The following is a 17,057-nucleotide window of genomic DNA, read 5'->3' as shown; positions in this document are numbered from 1 at the left end:
CACTTAAGAGGAAAGATACAAAGAGCCGAAGCTGTACAGTGAAGAGGAAATGCCAAACGCTCTGGAAAAACTGAACTGTCCAAACAAGAGTAGGGGGGATGCAAATGTAACCAACTGACCAGCTCAAAGCAAAAGTGGCAAAATACATATATGTAAGTGTTTACATGAAAAACATAAAGTGAAAATGACTCAAAAAGCTACAAATACAAATAATGAGCTCATTAAACTGCATGTGGGGGGGTGTTTGTGTGTCTGTATATTAATCCATATTAGAGCTAAAATGATACATACCAGTTAATAGTAATTTAGGAAAGGGGAGAGAAATGTAAATGAAAGGTGAGGGAAGCTTTTAATGTTTTATTTTAACAATCCTATTTTGTTTGGATTTTTATAAGAGCAGGTATCTGGTGTATTATTTCTGTGATATTTTCAATTCGAGAATATTACAATAAAATAATATATGTACAACTTCGGCACCCTGCCAGAGAGAGTAAGCTTCAAGGAGGGGCAGTCATTACTATGCACCTAGAGACCACGAAAGACAAAAGAAATAGGACGCATTCGCAGAACAATAAAGAAGGTTGTTGTGCACAAGCCACTGACGAAACATCTTCTTCAAATCCCAGAAGCCAAGACCTACAAGAGTTTAGAACACCAACAGGTGTGTCCCAATATTCTAACTGGAAAGCTAAAGAAGTACCTCTAAAACCTGTTCAAGAAGGACCCATCCATTAAATATCCTCTAAGATGAGATATCCATGTGCACCAAGGCCTTATGACATCCGACAAGGTAGGGGATGCATCAATATACCTCACATTCGGGAATGCCTTCGAGATGCTGCTTGCAGAAATGTGCCTTCCTGGATAAGGAGAGAAGGTAAACAACTCTATGCCCATCATCAGAGCATCTGGTTCTTCAAGGGCAAAGGACATGCCCCTAGAGCATAGCACAGAGCCTGGACGGGTCCAAGCCGGTCCTGCGCTGATGAAGAGCCCAATGAAGCTTCGAGAAGAACTTTCTAGTTGATCCAAAGGCAAAAGGGAACACGCACTAGTGTGCCTGGGAAGCCAGAGCTCTCTGAAAAGGACGTGATTGGAGGCGCAGGTGCCTGATGTAAGACCGCGTGCTTCTCCCCCGCCAGCCCGGCATCCCTCTTCGTGGCACCTCCTTTCTTCCTGCACAAAAGACAGCAGACAATGCACGCTGCTGGTCTGAAGAGAGGAGGAAGGAAAACACTCGAGGGAGGCTGGACACCGAACAAAGAGAAATGACAGCTGGGAGCCCAAGTGTCTTAAAGGAATCCAAGTGTTATAAAGCAACACAGAGCACGACCCTAAAAAGACTTCGGAGAACAAAGTCCAAGATGAGAATTTCCCCAAAAGCAACTTGCGGCTGGTCCAGAGGATTTTCCCCGCCACCTGCAGAACCAACTAGAGTTGGAAAGCCCTTTGATGGGAAGGGAGAAGGAATTACGGGGAGGGGCAGGGGAGCCGAGTGGAACAGTAACTGCTCTGTAGGGCAGGGGAAGGGGGACTTCCAGGGTTGAGATTTCAACACACTTCTCCCAAGGCGGACTTCCAGGCAGGGTGAGGCTCCCCAGTTCAGTATTCAGGGCCCCAGGGGGCTTTGGGCATCAGCTGTCACCTTCTTCAGTGGGTCTCTCCTAAGAGAACCGAATCTACAATCTAAAATCCCAGAAGTGTTCCGTGTGGTTCAAGGGGAAGTGAGAGAAAGAGGGTCAGGGCTGGGCATGTCTAGTGACAACTGTACTTTCACACCGAATCTGCAGTGTTGCAGACACAGGAAGCGGAGACCAGGTGACTAAAAGATCCCTTGGAAGGAGGGTCCCATCCTGACCCAGTCCACCTAGGAGACGTTTCCAGGAGGAGCCATCCCAACGCTCAAGATGTATGGTGAGGGGGTTTGCTCACACTAGACTGCGGGTTCCCAACCAGGGGTGATTCTGTCCCCAGAGGGCATTGGGGACCATCTGGAGACATTTTTGGTTGTCACAACTGGGGGAGGCGAGGAGGAGGAAGCCAAGACTGGCATCTAGAACCAGTGATGCCATTGAATATTCTAGAATGGCAGGGCAGTCCCCAGAACAAAGAACGATGCGGCCCAAAATGTAGCACAGAGGCTCCGAAACCCTGCACTAGACTAACCCCATCCCCGCCACCATGTCCAGAAACTTGAAAACTCCTACCTGAAATAAACCTCTGCCATCCCTCTGACCGAGCAGTTACCCTGTCCCAGAAGTCCACTTATTTGAGGAAGCCACACTAAACATCAAGCAGACGTGACAGGCCAATGCTCCATCTTCCAAGTACCCGGCTGCTCTCCCAGCAAATATTTTTGAGGGCACTCCTCAGCATCCAGAAGAGTAGATTATTTTACAATTACAAAGAAAGAAAGGCTTTTACACACACACACACACACACACACACACAACCATCTTAAAAATTTCCTTGGTGGTCAAGTAGGGGTATTGGCAAAAAAAAAAAAGCTGCACAGTTCCGATGGCCCAAGCATTTCCAAAATATTCTAAAGAGAGAGAGAAAGACAAAAAGAGAAACAGGAAGACTCCACAACCAAAAACAGATCCCGGGGGAATCTAACAAACAAAATTTGTCCCCAGGGGCTATCTCACAGATAAGACGAGTTCCATCGTTCAATGGCACATACCATCTTTTATTTTCTTGACTGTAAAATATAACAAATATATAAGAAAAGGGGAAGGGGTGCCTGGGTGGCTAGTTGGTTATGCATCCGACTCGATCTCAACTCAGGTCTTGATCTCAGGGTTTTGAGTTTAAGCCCCGAGTTGGGCTCCACACTGGGCCAGGAGCCTACTTAAAATATAAAAAAGAAACTAAAAAAAGAAAAGGGGGAATGTATACACATAGATCTCAATGAATGAAAACAAACCCCCAGGTAACTACAATTCAGAGGCAAGAAATCCAACCTGTGGATTCTTCTTGCCAAGCATGCCTCCCCATCATGCATACAGCAAAAAGGCCAGTGCTATTTTGAAAAATTCCATCTTTTCTCAAAGATTGCGATTTATTTTACATATTTCCCATGAACACCAACTGCTAAGTTCACAGCGGTGACCACAAAGTAACAGATTTCGGGAAGAGGGGTGTTTACGGAAACAATCTCATTGACAGTTAAAGTCACAAAAGCAAGTGGGAGGAAAGGCATGGAAGGTGGGTGGGTGCATGATAACTGCTAACACGACACCGGAGTTAGAATCCGAGCTTCTGTCCTCGCTCTGGCATCCTGGGTGTGAACGATCTCTCGTGAACCATAAAATGACTTCCTGCCACATATTTCTGGAAATATCATTGGAATAACCTCAACCCCGTCATGCATTTAAGCACAGCAAGCATCTCACACATGCATGTGCTGTAAAGACTGGGTTCCCTTGCTCCCTGTGCCCATGCAAAGGGCAAGGCTGCAAAGGTCAGGCCTATAATAGGAGATGCTTTGACTACAAACTCTAATTCCCATATTCCGAGAAACGTTCCATGAAGGTGAGATACAAGCCTACTTCCTGGTCTGTTACCCTGGGGACTTTGGGAAAAGGTGTCTCGAAGGCCCAACATGGCCCATCCTGCCCTTTCCCACTCACAGGGCTGTTCCTCCCCATCCTATCAAGGGCAAAGACCTAAGTGGGCTGTCAGATAAAAACACCTTACCCGCCAGGAGAGGGCCTTTGTCCCATCTCTTTGAAGATGAAAAGCAACAAGGTGTGTTTATTTGTGCCCATCTCCCTCCCCTGCCCTCCCCTCCCCTCCCAGGCCTGTGAGGCTACTCAGCTAGTTACAAATCATAATAAAACCCACTCGCTCACGCCATTAACTAGATCTTTCCAGGAGAAAAGGTCAGTACTCACACTCCTGGGAGTACAGATGGGGGAAAATCCAGCGTGTTCGCTGACGGGAGAGAATGTCAGGGAGTAGAGGAAAAGGTCAGGCCGGCAGGAGGTGAGAAGGGCTCAAGTCCGCTGCGCGAAGACAAACTGGACCCTGGACGGGCCGAGTCTTTCTCACAGACTACATTAAAAAATAACAACAGCTGAAAATCGATGCTTCACTTCCCTGACACAAACAATACAACAAAGGAAGAAAAAGCAAACACACGGAAGTGTCTGAGAAGGTTCCCGAATAATAAAGCCCTCCAAGCTGCTCCGGAGATGTCAGTGGCCTCCCAGCCCTGCAAAGACCCAGAACTCAAGAAAGAGTAGGGCTCAACTCTGACCCCGGCTTTCTCCACAGGCTCTCGAAGGCGACAGCAGTCCCAAGTACCGACTTTTATAATCTCTCTGGTGTTTCAACTTCCCAGAAGGGGATGGAGAAGCTGGATATGAGCTACTAGGGTACAGTCTCTGGTCCTGCTATGAACCCCCAAATGGAACCACACAGGCTTCTCTCTGGCCTGGGCAGCCACAGGCACCCGATGGCATCAACAAAAAGGACCCGACCTGTCTCTCATAACACTCTGGGTCAAGGTGGAATTCATGCTAAAAGGATGATGCTTAATGTGACACGATAAATGCATGGCCCCACCCAACCCCCAACCTGCCTAGAAGTTTCTAGAGCAGCAACTATAAAGGTGATCCAAAGCCACACAAGGTGCAATGATCACAGAGAATGGAAAACCCCCACCAGGGACATATAGGCAGTTCCGCGACCCCCAAGCTCTCCGTCCCCACTAACCCTGTTCATCGTGGCCCGATTTTACACATACACACATATTAAATAACCAGGACTGACCAGAGAGGGGCAAAGTTAACTTTACAGCTATTTTTACAGACATGGAGACTGCACCAAAGCAACCCAGTACCAACTGGGAAATGCAAAAAGTTAAGTTTCCACTGAGCCACAAGCAACTCTGAGGACACCCACGAGAGCCAGCTTCCAGACTGGTCCTGCTTGGGAGTCATCACGGGGCATGTCGCAGTTCTGCACGTGGAGCGCACAAACCCAGGCAGGGCTTCGTGTGTGAGATGCCAGGAAAGCTGCCCCTGCTAACAGCCCCGCCTCGTCACTCCCACCCACCTGTAGCCGCCAGTGCCCCCTCGGGCCCCCTCCCTGGAGCGGCCTGCTGGCCCAGGACAAACAGGACACTCTCCCCCAGATGTGGCCAAAACCCACAGCAGCCACCCCCATCCCAGGGTTGCGGGAAAGCACAGCAGAGCCACATAAAGGTGGGGTCCCCAGGAGTGGGGATGATGTCATGGGTCTGAGAGGTGGGAAAGGCTGCAGGGTGCCCTCTGAGGGTGGCCAGGACATCAGGGACATCAAGGAAGGTGGGAGGTCTCTCTTTCCAAATGCACATGGGGAAGGGGGGTGGCTCCGAATGAAGTGAGCCTCAACTTCCCAGCAAACACAGCAGCGCAGACACCACAGCGAACAGGTACAGCATTTGGGGAAATCGGGCATAAGCCGGAGAGTGCGGAGCACCAGTGCCAGGCCAGCGGACTTCTGCTGCAGGAAGTTCCTCGGGCCCTGTCCCCCACTTTCTGGGCATCAGCTGCCCAGAAGCAAACGTCAGGGGGCGGAGGGCGGCTGACAGCTGTGGCCGGCGGGCCGGGGCAGAGGAGGAAGGGCTCCTGGGCCGGAATCCGAGCGTGCCCACATCAGCAGAAAAGTTCCAGGGGCCAGCACGCCGTCAGGAAGCAAGGATGCTTGCCGCTCCCCAGGACCTCAGGATGCACCACACGCGATGCCACCGATGCCACCGCGAGGCCCGCTTCAGGGGGCCTCCAGCCGCAGGGACGGGAGGGGCGGTGGTAACCGCGCTGCTCCCGGGGTGGGTGGGAAAGATCCATGACCCCGGGTCTGGCCCTGCTTGACTCTCCAAGGCAAACACCGACCCCCAGGAAGGAGTGGACGAAGCGCCCGACGTCCGGGGGGAAACTGAGGCACGGGGCTACACGACAGGGGCGGGCAGAAGGAGCAGCAGGGGGGAGACGGGGGGGGGGGGGCAGGAGGAGCAGCAGGAGTGGGGGGGAGGAGGAGCAGCAGGAGGGAGACGGGGGGGGGGGGGGGGAGCAGGAGGAGCAGCAGGGGGGAGACCTGGGGGGGAGCAAGAGGAGCAGCAGGAAAAGCAGCAGGAGGAGGAGCAACAGGAGGGAGACCTGGGGGGGGGAGCAGCAGGAGGAGCAGGAGGGAGACCTGGGGGGGGGGGGAGCAGCAGGAGGAGCAGCAGGAGGGAGACGGGGGGGGGAGGGGGGGCAGGAGGAGTAGCAGGGGGAGACGGGGGGGGGGCGGGGAGCAGGAGGAGCAGCAGGGGGGAGACCTGGGGGGGGAGCAAGAGGAGCAGCAGGAAAAGCAGCAGGAGGAGGAGCAACAGCAGGGAGAACTGGGGGGGGGGGAGCAGCAGGAGGAGGAGCAGGAGGGAGACCTGGGGGGGGAGCAGCAGGAGGAGCAGCAGGAGGGAGACGGGGGGGGGGGGGGGGGGGGAGGGGGGGCAGGAGGAGTAGCATGGGGGAGACGGGGAGGGGGGGAGCAGCAGGACGAGGAGCAGGAGGGAGACCTGGGGGGGAGCAGCAGCAGGAGCAGCGGCAGGGGGGAGAGCCGGGGGGGGGGGGGATCGGGGAGAGCTCCGTCCCCCCGCCCCCCACACGCGCACATGCACACACGCGCTGGAGCGACGCCCAATCGGGGCCGCGCTCGGGAGCCGGGCTGCACACAAAGCCCCGCCCGCGCCCCGCTCCGCAGCCGGCGGCCGCACGCGCACACAATGGGGCGGCGCGCCCCCGCCCCCGCCCCCGCCCCCGCCCGGCCCCCCGCGCCCCGCGCCCCGCGCCCCGACTCACCCGCCGCGCTGCTCAGCAGCAGGCACAGCGGCCCCAGCAGCCACATGGCGCGGCCGCCCTCCCGCCGCTCCCGCCGCCCGGCGCCGTCGCTGCCCCCGCGGCCGCCGCGCTGCCCCGCCCCGCCCCGCCCCCCGCCGCCCCGCCCCCCGCCGCCCCGCCGCCCCGCCCCCGCCCGGGTCTCCCGCCCCCTGCTCCGGCCCCGCGGCGCCTGCACCCTGGCCGCGCGCCCCCCCAGCGCGGGGCTTCTTTGCCTCAACTCCAGCATCACTTGACCCCAGGGAGGGGCAGAAAAAGTTTGGAAGGAAGCGCCACGTGTCGCGAGGAAACAGGCGGTTTGTCCTCGGTGGCAAGACGGGGACCCCGCGGCCAGGGCTCTGCTCCAACCCCGGTAGGTCCCTTGGTGTGCGGGGCACGCGGGCCGTCACTCCGCGGGGCTCCTCTTCTGTGATTCTGAGAACCCCACGTGGAGGAGGGATGCTAACACCTTTAAGGGACTGCCTTCATCTGGATCTCGAATACCCATACCCGTGGAACACGGGAGCCCTGATTCAAGGAAAAGGAAAAAAATATATATATATATACATATATAAAGGCTCACGCCCAGATGCAGAGTGAACAGCTGCTCCTACGCAGTTGGAGCTCCAAGAAGCGCTGGTGAAAACTGCCAAAGAATGAATTTATTTATTTATTTATTTATTTATTTATTTATTTAAAGATTTTTATTTACTTATTCATGAGACACCTAGAGACAGAGAGAGAGGCAGGGACACAGGCAGAGGGAGCAGCAGGCTCCACGGAGGGAGCCCAACGTGGGACTCGATCCCCGGTCTCCAGGATCATGATCATGCCCTGGGCTGAAGGCAGGTGCTAAACTGCTGAGCCACCCGGGCTGCCCGCCAAAGGATTTAGACGGCAGGGGAATGTAGTGGCATTTCTGTGCCCAACTCTCCATCCTTCACCCACCCCACCCCCAAATGTGTAAAGTTGTGTTTGCACAACCAGTGCACACAGCCGGCCTGCCTCCCGGTAATCAGGATGCAGAGTAGTTCTGCTGCCCCAAAAAGCTCACCTCCCCCCGAAAGAAAAACACCAACATAATTGCCAGAAACTGGAAATAACACATGTGCCCATCAACTGGTGAATGGATAAGCAAATTGTATTATATCATTTAATGGAACAACACGAGTGAATATTAAAAAGCATGCTAAGAGAAAGATTCCAGCCCCAAAGGGGATATTCTGTATGATTCCATTTACAAGACCCGGAAGGAGGAAGGAAGCTAAACCATAGGGCCAAAATCACATCAGTAGTTACCAAGGGCTGGGTGTGTGGGAAAGAGAGGAGGGCAAGCGGCACAGGGCGACCTTATGTGTCTGTCAAAATGTATGCAACTGCATCCCTAAAAGCCACACCTAAAAAGTTTGAATTATAATGTAGATAGGTCCTACCTGTTTGGAGGAGTCCAGAGGGCGTAGGTGCTGGGATGACTAGTCAGGGAAATTGTGGCTGGGATGCCCACATCACAGTGGCGACTCACTGGAGGCAAGCTCCAGGATGCTGAGAATCAGTGACTTTTTTTTTTTTTTTTTTTTTTTTTTTAATTCATGAGAGACAGAGGGAGAAGCAGGCTCCATGCAGGGAGCCGGACATGGGATTCGATCCCGGGTCTCCAGGATCAGGCCCTGAGCTGAAGGCGGCGCTAAACCACTGAGCCACCCGGGGCCACCCTCAGTGACTTTTTAATTGTCAATTCTAGTCTGGAAACTAAAAAGCTAAAGTGGATCAGGTCAAAGTTTAGAAATACCAAAGACAGTTCAAAGTAATGAGAAAATGTGATGTAGGAAAGTTTAGCAAGTTCCAGGTTACAAAGTAGTTTGTCTAGTTTGGAAAATGTAAACAAATCCTTCAAAACATTTAGCATTCAGGGATTACATCCTGGGATCCATGAACACTAGAGAGCATTAGGGAACTTTAAAGTTCCTAAAATTGGGGACGCCTGGGTGGCTCAGCAGTTGAGCGTCTGCCTTCAGCTCAGAGTGTGATCCTGGAGTTCAGGGATCGAGTCCCACACCGGGCTCCCTGCGTGGGAGCCTGATTCTCCCTCTGCCTGTGTCTCTGCCTCTCCCTCTGTGTCTCTCATGAATGAATAAAATCTTTTGAAAAAATAAAAATAAATTAAGTTCCTAAAATTGTGTATAAGACTTCAGGTAGAGATGGGTATGTGCATTTTTCCAGGAAGCCCCCAGCCTTTGAGAGTGATACCCAAGAAGGCAAATAATTTGTCAGCTGCTCATTTGCCTTGGAACATTAGGAATATAGAAGAACAATGGATCTGACCCCTTATAGAAGAACCCATCTGACCCGAAACAACATTCTTGTTTCGTTAGGTTCCTCTGGGCACATGAAGTTCAATTTAGGAATTATTCAGTGTACCTGGCTCACTCTCCACATGTCTCTCTCTCTCTCTCTCTCTCTCTCTCTCTCTCTCACACACACACACACACATTCTTTTAAATGTACTAATTAATGTCCTTAAAATGATCTGAACAAATGCAAAGCTTTCTTTAACTTCAATTGTTTTTATACTGAAGCATTCCAAACCTCCTCGCCTCCTATGCCAGGCAGGAGATGAATCCAATCTTTACAGTTTATTACTCTCCTCGTTCCTGGTTCCTTAGAATCCCATCAAAAATACAGGGCATTCCGCTTCCGGGAAACATAATAGGCTCTAATGCTAATTGTTCAGGTCACAGAGAGCCAGTTGCAAGTCTTTTTCACAGTTGGTTTAATAAAAAGCAAAACCACATTGCATTTGTCACTTATTTACTAAGTGACGCACTCTGTCCTTAGATGTGTGCTTCCCACATGCCCCCGCCGCCCCCCCCCCCACTGCTGACAGAGGGACAAAGGGATTTGGTCCCTCTGTGGTCATGGTATAACGCTCTACAGCTCCCTACATGTTTTCATCACGCCACACGGCAGTCCCAGCAACGCCACAGGTAGGACAGCACAAGCTAGGCATGCGCTCTGGTGGCTGGGATGTGCTCCAGTGCTCTTTCCACCTGTCACACACTAGCTCTGTGACCTTGGGCAGGTTATTAGCCTCTCTGAGCCTCCATTTCCTTGTAGGTAAAACAGGCACAGTACAAACACTTGAATCTTAGGACTGCTTTCAAGATGAAATGAGATAATGTATGTTAACTCTTTGGCACGGTGCCTTGCACAGTAGTTGCTTGAGAAAAGGTAGCCTGTGGTTTGGGTTCATATCACAAGGTAGCTGCTGAGGTGGCCAGTCTCCAAGATGGATCTCCAAGATCCTTGCCCTCTGGTATCTATGAGCTGTACAGTCGCCACCCACAGAGAATGGCCTCTACAACCTATGGATGTTGTGGAAATGACGCTGGGTGACTTCTAAGGCTGGGTCACAGTGTTCATAGCATTTCTTCCTGGCGTCTTAGATCCCTTGCTCTGGGGAAGCCAGCCACCATGTGGTGAGGACACTCAAGCAGCCCTATGATTCAGGCCACATGAGGAGGAACTCAGCTTTCTGCCAGCTTACCAGCCATTGGAATGAACCATCTGGGAATGGTTCAAGCCTCTAGTGCCATTTTCAGATGAAAGCAGTCTTCACGAGAAATCCTCAGTTGGAGCCACCCAGCCACTCCCAAATTCTTGATCCACAGAAGCCATCAGAGATCATAGAGTGTATTGTTGCTATAAGCTACTACTTTCAGGGTAAGTCACTCAGTGGCAATAGAGAACTAGTATATCTGCCTTGAAGATCATCTGTGGGACTGACTTCATGGTTTTATAGGATGTTGGAAATGAATGAATACATGGAAAACACTTAGAACTTGGCCTAGTACATAGGAAGCACTCAATAAATGTTAGTTGGGTTGTTACCATGGTTTGCTTTTCCATTATTGTCATCATCACTACCTTTCTTCCAAAGCATCTAAGATTCAGGCCTTTCAAAGTTCAAAAAGACCATTTCACACCTGAAGAAGAGTTGGAACCATCTGAAGGCGTAAAGAGACAGAACTAGTAAAAGGACTAAGGAAAAACTGTATTTACAGGGAGTTTATGGCAAACAAGGAGGTATTTGCTTCATTAAGCTTCGTGAAAACCAGGCAGAGGGGTAACAGAAGAAGCTCTACTTCCGGAGTCCCGTCCTCAGCGCACTTTCACAGGGGATCCATACTCCCTGTTCAGTGCTCCCCTCTTTCCTTCTTGTGATTTCCCTTCTTCTCTCTTGTATGTGAGGAGAACAGAAATTCACTTGAGGATGCAGCCAAGGAAGGCTTGCTCCACTCTGGACTGGAGTAGCTGGTGGAAGCTGCCTACTGAGAGACTCTGTGGCCAAAGACGACACTTTTTCTCTTCAAAAAAACACCACACACACACACAACATACACACACACTAACCCCAACATACAATCAGGAGACCACAGAGTCAAGTGACTGAGGGAATAGGCTTCAAGGTGGTTTGATACACCTGAACTCTTAGTTCCCACCATCTACTAGCTCTGTGAGGCTGAGAAAGTCACTTTATTAGAGCCTCAGTGGCCTGAGAAATGGGCATAATAGTCACACCTGCCTCCTAGAGCACTTGTCTGAAGCAAAAGGACCCTTACGCATTCCCTTAGTCATCTGACAAACATTGAGAACTGGCTCTGTGGCAAGCACTGCTCGAGGCTCTGGATTGCTGCAGTGAGCAAAACCATGTCCCTGTCCTCATGGAGCTCATGGTCTAGTAGGGGAGGTGGAGACATGTCAAAGTGAGCAACAACCACGTAGTATAACACCTGGTATCATAAGGGTTATGGGAAGCATTTACGAGGGCTCCTAGGTCAGAGCTCTGATTTCTTCAGTTCTTCTGACCTAGGACCTCCGTGTGAGGGAGAAGTAATACCAGGAAATGTGAAAGTGAAAGCTGCAAAATTCTGTGGTAGGCAACCTCTCAGATGACCCCTAATGATCCGACTTCCTCCTATTTGCACTCTTGGTTCATCCCCTCCTTTGGGTACTGCTGGACCTAGTGACTCAGTTCTAGCAAACAGAATACTGCCAAATGTATGGGATGGTATTTCCAAAATTAGGTTACAAGAACACTTGGGATCCCATTTTCCACCCCTACCTTCTATCTGTCTCTCTCTTCCTCTCCCCCTCTTGCTTACCAGCTGCCTTTTTGTGACCTGCCTTATGCAAAGGTTCGAGTGGCCGGGAACTGTAAAGACCTTCAGCCAACACCCAGTGACGAATTAAGGCCCTGAACCCATCAGTCCAGAAAGAACTAAATCTTGCCAATAATGACGTAAGTGAGTGTAGAAGATCTTCCCCTAGTCAAGCCTTCAGATGACACCACAGCTCTAGCTGACAGCTCAACCACCATAAACACCGAGTCTGTGAACACTTAACATCGTTGCCTCTCACCTGGTAGTCTGAGGAAGGCAGTGTGAGAGAACCACCACTAACCAAGCGTCTGTTTCCAACATCATACATTTATGATCACGTTTATCTTCACAACAACCTCTGAGTTAGATATTATAATCCTCTTTGCACAGATGGGGAATATGAGGCCCCAAGAATCCAAGTGACAGGCCCAAAATAACCCAGGGAAGACTGAGATTCAAAGCCAGATCCTTTTGATTCCAAAGAATTTCCACAAACACCACACTGAACCTTCCTGCCTTCTGTAACAACGACAACAAAAAAATCCCCAATTCATAAAACCCAGAATGTGTTTGCAGCTTGAAAGATACTGCATTCACTGGGTTTAGAGCTAGAAAGGTAAAGATGCCCAGCACATCAAATAGAAGTTGATTCATTATGTGATACAATTCAACTCTTAGAGAACTTTTCTGGATGCATCTAATTATTGTAGTTTCCCACCCCCCAAATGCTGAGCAGAGGAGTTCGCTCAACTAGAAATTAAAGTCATCCAGTGCTGCCAAATGTGTGTATATATATACATATATATGTGTGTATATATATTCATTTTTTAAAATTACCAGACTAATCTACAGAAAAAGCCTGCTGAGAACCAACAGAATTCTTGTAATTCATGTTTAATATAGTCACTAGCTTACAAGAAGAGAGATCTACTGACACTTACTAATGAAAATGTTGCATCATCAGAAAGGATGAAATTTTTACCCCTCATTAAAAAAAAAAAAAACTAACAACTTGTGGCTTGTTATTTATTTTAATGCCTCAGTTTTACTGCCCCTTGAATGAAGTTGTCTATACTCTAAAAAGGGTGATTTTTCACTTGTGACCAGTCCTGGAACCAAGAAACAGTTATATGAAAATGAATTTAACCTGCAATTTATCATCAGGGCCATTTTGCCAGTTTTCATAGCAAGCACATTTTTTTTTCTTTCTCAGTTAGGAAGCGGGGGGGAGAAGGTGGATTCATTAAACGTATAAGCTGACTCTTCGCCTATTAACTTGAGTGGAAAAACTGTCATTGGACTATAGAGATCTACAGTGTCCAACATAGTAGCCGCCAGCTACAATTGGCTATGTACAGCTACATTGAGGGCTTGAAATGTGACTGTTCTGAATTACATCTCAAAGTATAAAATGCAAACTAGATTTCAAACAGTACAAAAAAGAATGTAAACGATCTCCATAAGATTAACATGGATCATATGTGGAGATGTAATATCTAGATATAACAGAAGTAAGTAAAATAATATTAACATTAACTCCACTGGTTTCTGCTTTTTTAATGTGGCTCCTGGAAAAATTTTAACTTCATATACGACTTGCATTTGAGGTTCACAACATACTTCTTTTGAACAGTGCTGATAGAGGTACTATTTTCTTTTCTTTTCTTTTCTTTTTTTTTTTTTTCTGAGGCACTATTTTCTTTGGTAAATGAACATATGACCGCAGCAGTGTTCCTTATGTCACAGTTGAATATAAATCCACTTGAAGATCACTCACTTAGGAAGCATTACTTTCTTTCCAGTTTCTCCATCTGACTAATTCTGCCTCCAAACCCTGTTGACCTTATATTCTAGGCATCCAAGTCAATTGATAGAAAAGCGAGTGTAATGTCATAGTAGTATCAGTATGACAAATGTACCACAGGATCAAGAAGAGAAGGGAAGAAATGAAGAGAAAACAGAGAAACAATCTTCAAAGCGACATGAACATTTGACACTTGAATTTTGAAAAGAACCCAACACTGAATAAGATCTCCATTTTCAGTAGGGAAATTTATATAGTAATTAATTAACAAGCCAAAAGTCACATGAGATATTCACTCAGTGACAAATGCGAGAAAATGATTCTAGTATGCCCAGGTCTGATTACCTTCCCCAAGTAACTAACTGTCTTTCATAAGACAAACAGGTAAGCAGTGGATTTTAATAAGAGCACTCAAAAAACCCATCTGGAACATAAATAGATTTACATTTTTAATCGGACGTTATTGGAACATTTTTTCCCCGCACTGTGAAAACTCTGCTTTAATAATGTAAGTTGTTTTTCTCAGAGCACCTCAGCCTACTTCTTTTAAACACCTCTTCATTTTGAGCTAGATTCTTAGGGCTTGATTGATTTTAATGTTTTAAAGCTTAATTTTGAGAGCTGTTTGATTGCCTAATCTGGAGCTGCCACTGTGTGGGTTTGTAGTTCAACTTGTGGGATGGAGGCCGGGGGTAGAGAAAAAGGAACTTTTTTTTTTTTTTTTTTTTTTGCAGAGTTTTCAGCGAATTCCCCCACCCAGTGTGGAAGAAAAGAAACCAAAAGAAACCAGGAATGGTGGTGGTGGCGCCTGGGTGGCTCAGTGGTTGAGTGTCTGCCTTTGGCTCAGGTCCTGATCCCGGGGTCCTGGGATCGAGTCCCACATCCGGCTCCTCACAGGGAGCCTGCTTCTCCTTCTGATCGTGTGTCTGCCCCTCTCTCTCATGATTAAATAAATAAAATCTTAAAAAGAAAAAAAAAAAACCAGGAAGGGAAATGTTTACAATTTCCAGGACCCTTCAGCATACATGTAATGAAAACACAATAGAACTGCAGTATTATTTGCTTCTGTCAAGCATTAATCATAGCTCCTGAAACATAGCTAAGACTTTCTGCCTTGTTGTTCAAGCCAGAAATCTGCATGGATCCCCACTGTGATCAGTTACCCTGATTTGCATATTCTATCTATTGAATGTCTCTTCAATCCAATTCACTCCTTCTCGTTCCCTCCTACCTCTCCCTTCCCTGAGATCCCCAAGTCCCTGTGCCTGGGGTGCTTCAACTCTCTCTTAATTTTCCAGATCTTGTCTTGCTCCTTCTCAATCCGCTGGGAACCTCCATGGCCACCATCGCCCACAGGACAATCTCAGACTTAGCTGAGTCCATTCTGTATGGGCTGCTGCTGAGGCTAACTGTCTTAGGGGTCGGGGCAGAGAGAAGGGTGTAAGGTGAGACTAGAGGAGTGGGTAGGAGACTTTTGGTCATGGGAAGGTCATGGTAGCATTAGGAAATCACAAATGGTGGACTTTAGGCAGGGCCATCACATGAACAGATTTGCATAATTTGTTTTGTTAAAAGCAAGGGTTCTTAAATTGGAATAAAATATATATAAAATAAAAATAAAACAAGGGCTCTAGAAGCAAACTTAAATTCAAAGTCTGACCATGCCACTTAACTGTGTGTCCTTGGCCAACTTATTTAACCTTTCTGAGCTGGTTTCTTCAAATATAAAATGGAGGTTAAGACCCCTATGAGATAGGCATAATTGTGAAATCTAAATAAAGTAGCACTTAGCATTGTACTTGGCACATAGTAAGTACCCTACTAATTATAACTAAATATTACTACTGATAACTCCTAATTTTCCTGTCTTTTTCAAGAAGCCCTCCATGAGGCCTCAAGATTGAGTTAAGCCTCCTTCCCATGGGCTCCAGTAACACCGTGTATTTATCCCTGTTTATAGGACTTATGATTTTGATCATAATTGCCCACGAAGATTGCCTATGTGTTCTTTCCCCCACTGAATCATAGCTGCATAAGGCTGGGAACTATGGTTAATACAGTGAGAGTTCTTTCCATATTTACTGAATAAAAGAATACCTTAGATTGCTTTCATACTTCGATTTGCATGATCACTTTTATCCTATCTTTATTCCCACTTTACAGTTGAGGAAACAAAAGCTTAGAACAATCCAGTTGTAAGTGTAAAGTCCTAAGTCAATAACATCAGACCTGCAACCCACCTCTGTTCTTGTATATAACCATGGCCTGGAAGAAGGAGAGGCTGAGAGCGGTAACACCCTCTAACGTGACCTTCTGAGAGGAAAACGGGTGTTTTCACAAAGCTCATGAAAGGGCAAAGTGAAGAATAAAACATTTCAGCTGGAAAAATAATAGGTAGCCAGAAATCAACCCCAATCCTACCAGAAATAATAATTCCAGGAAATGGAGCTACATACTCAAAAGGGAATATACTCCAGGATACACATAATAAAGTCACCTTGGCAATGCTTGTGCCTTTGTGGCCAAGCCAGAGAGGGATTGAATTTAAAAGAGAATTGCAAGGAGGACATTTGCCCATGCTAGCCCATCCTAAGAAGTGTGCCAAGCTCCCCACAATGTTCAGCTCCCTGCCACATAACCGCAAGCCTGATCACAACAAAAGTCCAGAGCAATTACAACAAAAATTTCCAAGGGGGAAAAGATCAGAGCATGGTAATGCTAGAAGCTGTCCACGTAGGTCAGTTGGCTCGACTGTTACAGCATGGTGCCAATGAAGCCAAAGTTGATACTGGTATGAGCCAGTTGGCTTTGCATTGAGGGGGAAAGATGTTCTATGGTCACTGGCTAGAATCTTCATCCTTGCTTGTCCTGCCAATGACAGTATTTAGGGCCAAAAGCGAATTGAGTAAAAGAGTTTGGATAATTTAATGCCAATCTTGACAACGAGGACTGACATTCAGGCAGTAATATATAGACAGCCAATTGTCAGAATAAAAATAATAATAATAATAATAAAAACCCAACAACACTTCTGGACTAGTTGGCAAATAGCACTGAGTCCCCTGAGTACCTCCCACATCACCCAAGCTGCCTAGCTCCTCCTCCAAGCAAGAGTTCAGAAGTGCCAGGAAAGGAAAAGAAGTATAGTTTCCATGAGTTTCCAGTACTTTATAGGATTTACCAAATGTGCTAGAAATGAGGCATATCAGTTTGCATATCTTTCATTTTAAATAAAATATCGAATGAGAAAAA

The 17,057-nt window shown here is 48.0% G+C and overlaps 1 protein-coding gene and 1 long non-coding RNA gene across 4 annotated transcripts in view; one reads left to right on the top strand and one right to left on the bottom strand.

The window, feature by feature from the left end:
* LDLRAD3 (low density lipoprotein receptor class A domain containing 3) overlaps positions 1 to 6,923 on the bottom strand; it is a 233,088-nt gene extending 226,165 nt beyond the window's left edge. Inside the window, exons 1-2 of one of the 3 annotated variants that reach the window (XM_077863619.1) lie at positions 6,828 to 6,879; positions 3,900 to 4,059 (exon numbers count right to left, since the gene is read on the bottom strand). Coding sequence is in view for 1 of the 3 variants with exons in the window: in XM_077863618.1 (XP_077719744.1) it covers positions 6,828 to 6,873 (46 nt within the window). In the remaining 2 variants the exon portion in view is untranslated. Of the gene's footprint in view, positions 1 to 3,899; positions 4,060 to 6,827 lie in introns of all 3 variants that reach the window. The other 2 variants (XM_077863618.1, XM_077863620.1) reach the window with 2 other exon arrangements.
* Positions 6,924 to 7,021: 98 nt separating this feature from the next.
* Positions 7,022 to 10,729, top strand: LOC144292788 (uncharacterized). The gene is made up of 2 exons (XR_013360164.1): positions 7,022 to 7,215; positions 10,286 to 10,729. It is a non-coding gene; the product is annotated as an uncharacterized LOC144292788 (long non-coding RNA).
* The last annotated feature ends 6,328 nt before the right edge of the window (positions 10,730 to 17,057 follow it).

Source organism: Canis aureus, chromosome 21, assembly GCF_053574225.1.
Source record: "Canis aureus isolate CA01 chromosome 21, VMU_Caureus_v.1.0, whole genome shotgun sequence".
Taxonomy (NCBI): Eukaryota; Metazoa; Chordata; class Mammalia; order Carnivora; family Canidae; genus Canis; species Canis aureus.
The sequence above is the reverse complement of the archived record's forward strand: the minus strand, read 5'-3'. Positions and strand labels throughout refer to the sequence as shown.